The sequence below is a fragment of the Plectropomus leopardus genome, unplaced genomic scaffold, assembly GCF_008729295.1.
Source record: "Plectropomus leopardus isolate mb unplaced genomic scaffold, YSFRI_Pleo_2.0 unplaced_scaffold682, whole genome shotgun sequence".
Classification (NCBI taxonomy): Eukaryota; Metazoa; Chordata; class Actinopteri; order Perciformes; family Serranidae; genus Plectropomus; species Plectropomus leopardus.
The window spans coordinates 1-1,834 of record NW_024675055.1 but is presented as its reverse complement, the minus strand read 5'-3'; the positions used below and the strand labels follow the sequence as shown (position 1 = coordinate 1,834).

Genomic DNA, 1,834 nt, shown 5'->3' with positions numbered 1-1,834 from the left:
TGTGTGTGTGTTTGATATCTGTGCGTGTGGTCTCAGGACCTCGGAGATGAGATTGACTGTGACGTTCCCACCTGTGGAGAGTGGTTGAGGAACTTCTACGGATCCTTCAGCTCTCCAAACTACCCTGACTTCTACCCTCCAGGAAGTAACTGCACCTGGCTGATCGATACCGGAGACCACAGGAAGGTGACCTCTGACCTCTGGCCTCACGTGGATCGGGCAGAGCTCCTCTCTGAGCACTGACGTCTTGTTCTTCCTCTCCCTGCAGGTCATCCTTAGGTTCACGGACTTCAAACTTGATGGGACAGGTTACGGCGACTATGTGAAGGTCTATGATGGCCTGGAGGAGAACCCTCGCCGTCTCCTCAGGGTGCTGACTGCCTTCGACTCCAGAGCGCCGGTCGCTGTGGTGTCATCATCCGGTCAGCTGCGAGTCCACTTCTACGCCGACAAGATCAATGCTGCCCGAGGGTTCAACGTCACTTATCAGGTGTCTCACAAAAACAGTCACATGTGGGATAAAAGTACATGTACCATGAACAGTCTGAGCCAGCCCTAACTATTAGCTTTATCAAAGAGGACAATCTGAGCCAGCCCTAACTATTAGCTTTATCAAAGAGGACAATCTGAGCCAGCCCTAACTATAGACTTTATCAAAGAGGACAATCTGAGCCAGCCCTAACTATAGACTTTATCAAAGAGGATAGTTATCAGTCTGCTCTTAAACGTGGAGAGTGGAGGAGCTCTACAGTATTAACCTGTGTCTCTGTTCTTAAGGTGGACGGGTTCTGCCTGCCGTGGGAGGTTCCCTGTGGGGGGAATTGGGGCTGTTACACAGAGCAGCAGCGCTGTGACGGGTACTGGCACTGTCCCAACGGTCGGGACGAGCTGAACTGTTCTTCATGTCAGGAGGACGAGTTCCCATGTTCTAGAAACGGAGCCTGTTACCCTCGATCGGACCGCTGCAACTACCAGAACCGCTGCCCCAACGGATCCGACGAGAAGAACTGCTTCTTTTGCCAGCCCGGAAACTTCCACTGCAAGGTACAAAGCGCCACAGAACTGAGAATGTATAGACGTTCCTGTGTAGAACTTTTGCATCATCTGCACAGAAGGGGGCTGCTGTCAGACCTCTGCGGGAGCCGACAGACCGTGGTCTGGTCCTGACCTGTGACCTCTAATGCCTGACCTTTGACCTGTCTGCAGAATAACCGCTGTGTGTTCGAGTCGTGGGTATGTGATGCCCAGGACGACTGTGGCGACGGCAGCGATGAGGAGAGCTGTCCTGTCATCGTTCCCACCAGAGTGATCACGGCGGCCGTCATCGGCAGCCTCATTTGCGGACTGCTGCTGGTCATCGCCCTCGGCTGCACCTGCAAACTCTACTCGCTGCGCATGTTTGAACGCAGGTCAGCCTCTGATTGGACTCCAGTCCTGTGATTGGTTGTTGTAAGCTGTTATTTGAGCCGTGTGATTGGTTGTTGTAAGCTGTGATCCGAGTCGTGTGATTGGTTGTTGTAAGCTGTGATTCGAGTCGTGTGATTGGTTGTTGTAAGCTGTGATCCGAGTCGTGTGATTGGTTGTTGTAAGCTGTGATTCGAGTCGTGTGATTGGTCGTTGCAGGTCATTTGAGACGCAGCTGTCCAGGGTTGAGGCGGAGCTGCTGAGGAGGGAGGCCCCGCCCTCGTACGGTCAGCTGATCGCCCAGGGTCTGATCCCACCTGTGGAGGATTTCCCAGTGTGCTCTGGGAGCCAGGTACAGCCCTGTCTGTCTCTGTACATGTCAGTATTTTTATTCACCTGTGATCTTCAGACTCTGTCTCCTGGACCTCCT

At 53.2% G+C, this 1,834-nt stretch overlaps 1 protein-coding gene across 1 annotated transcript; it reads left to right on the top strand.

Moving 5' to 3' along the window:
- Positions 1 to 30: 30 nt before the first annotated feature.
- On the top strand, positions 31 to 1,822 carry LOC121939953 (low-density lipoprotein receptor-related protein 12-like; the record flags this gene model as incomplete). The annotated part of the gene is made up of 5 exons (XM_042482857.1): positions 31 to 186; positions 269 to 490; positions 778 to 1,044; positions 1,207 to 1,409; positions 1,624 to 1,822. Coding segments are annotated over 5 exons (1,047 nt in total), but the record flags the coding sequence as incomplete, so codon positions are not given.
- Positions 1,823 to 1,834: the final 12 nt, after the last annotated feature.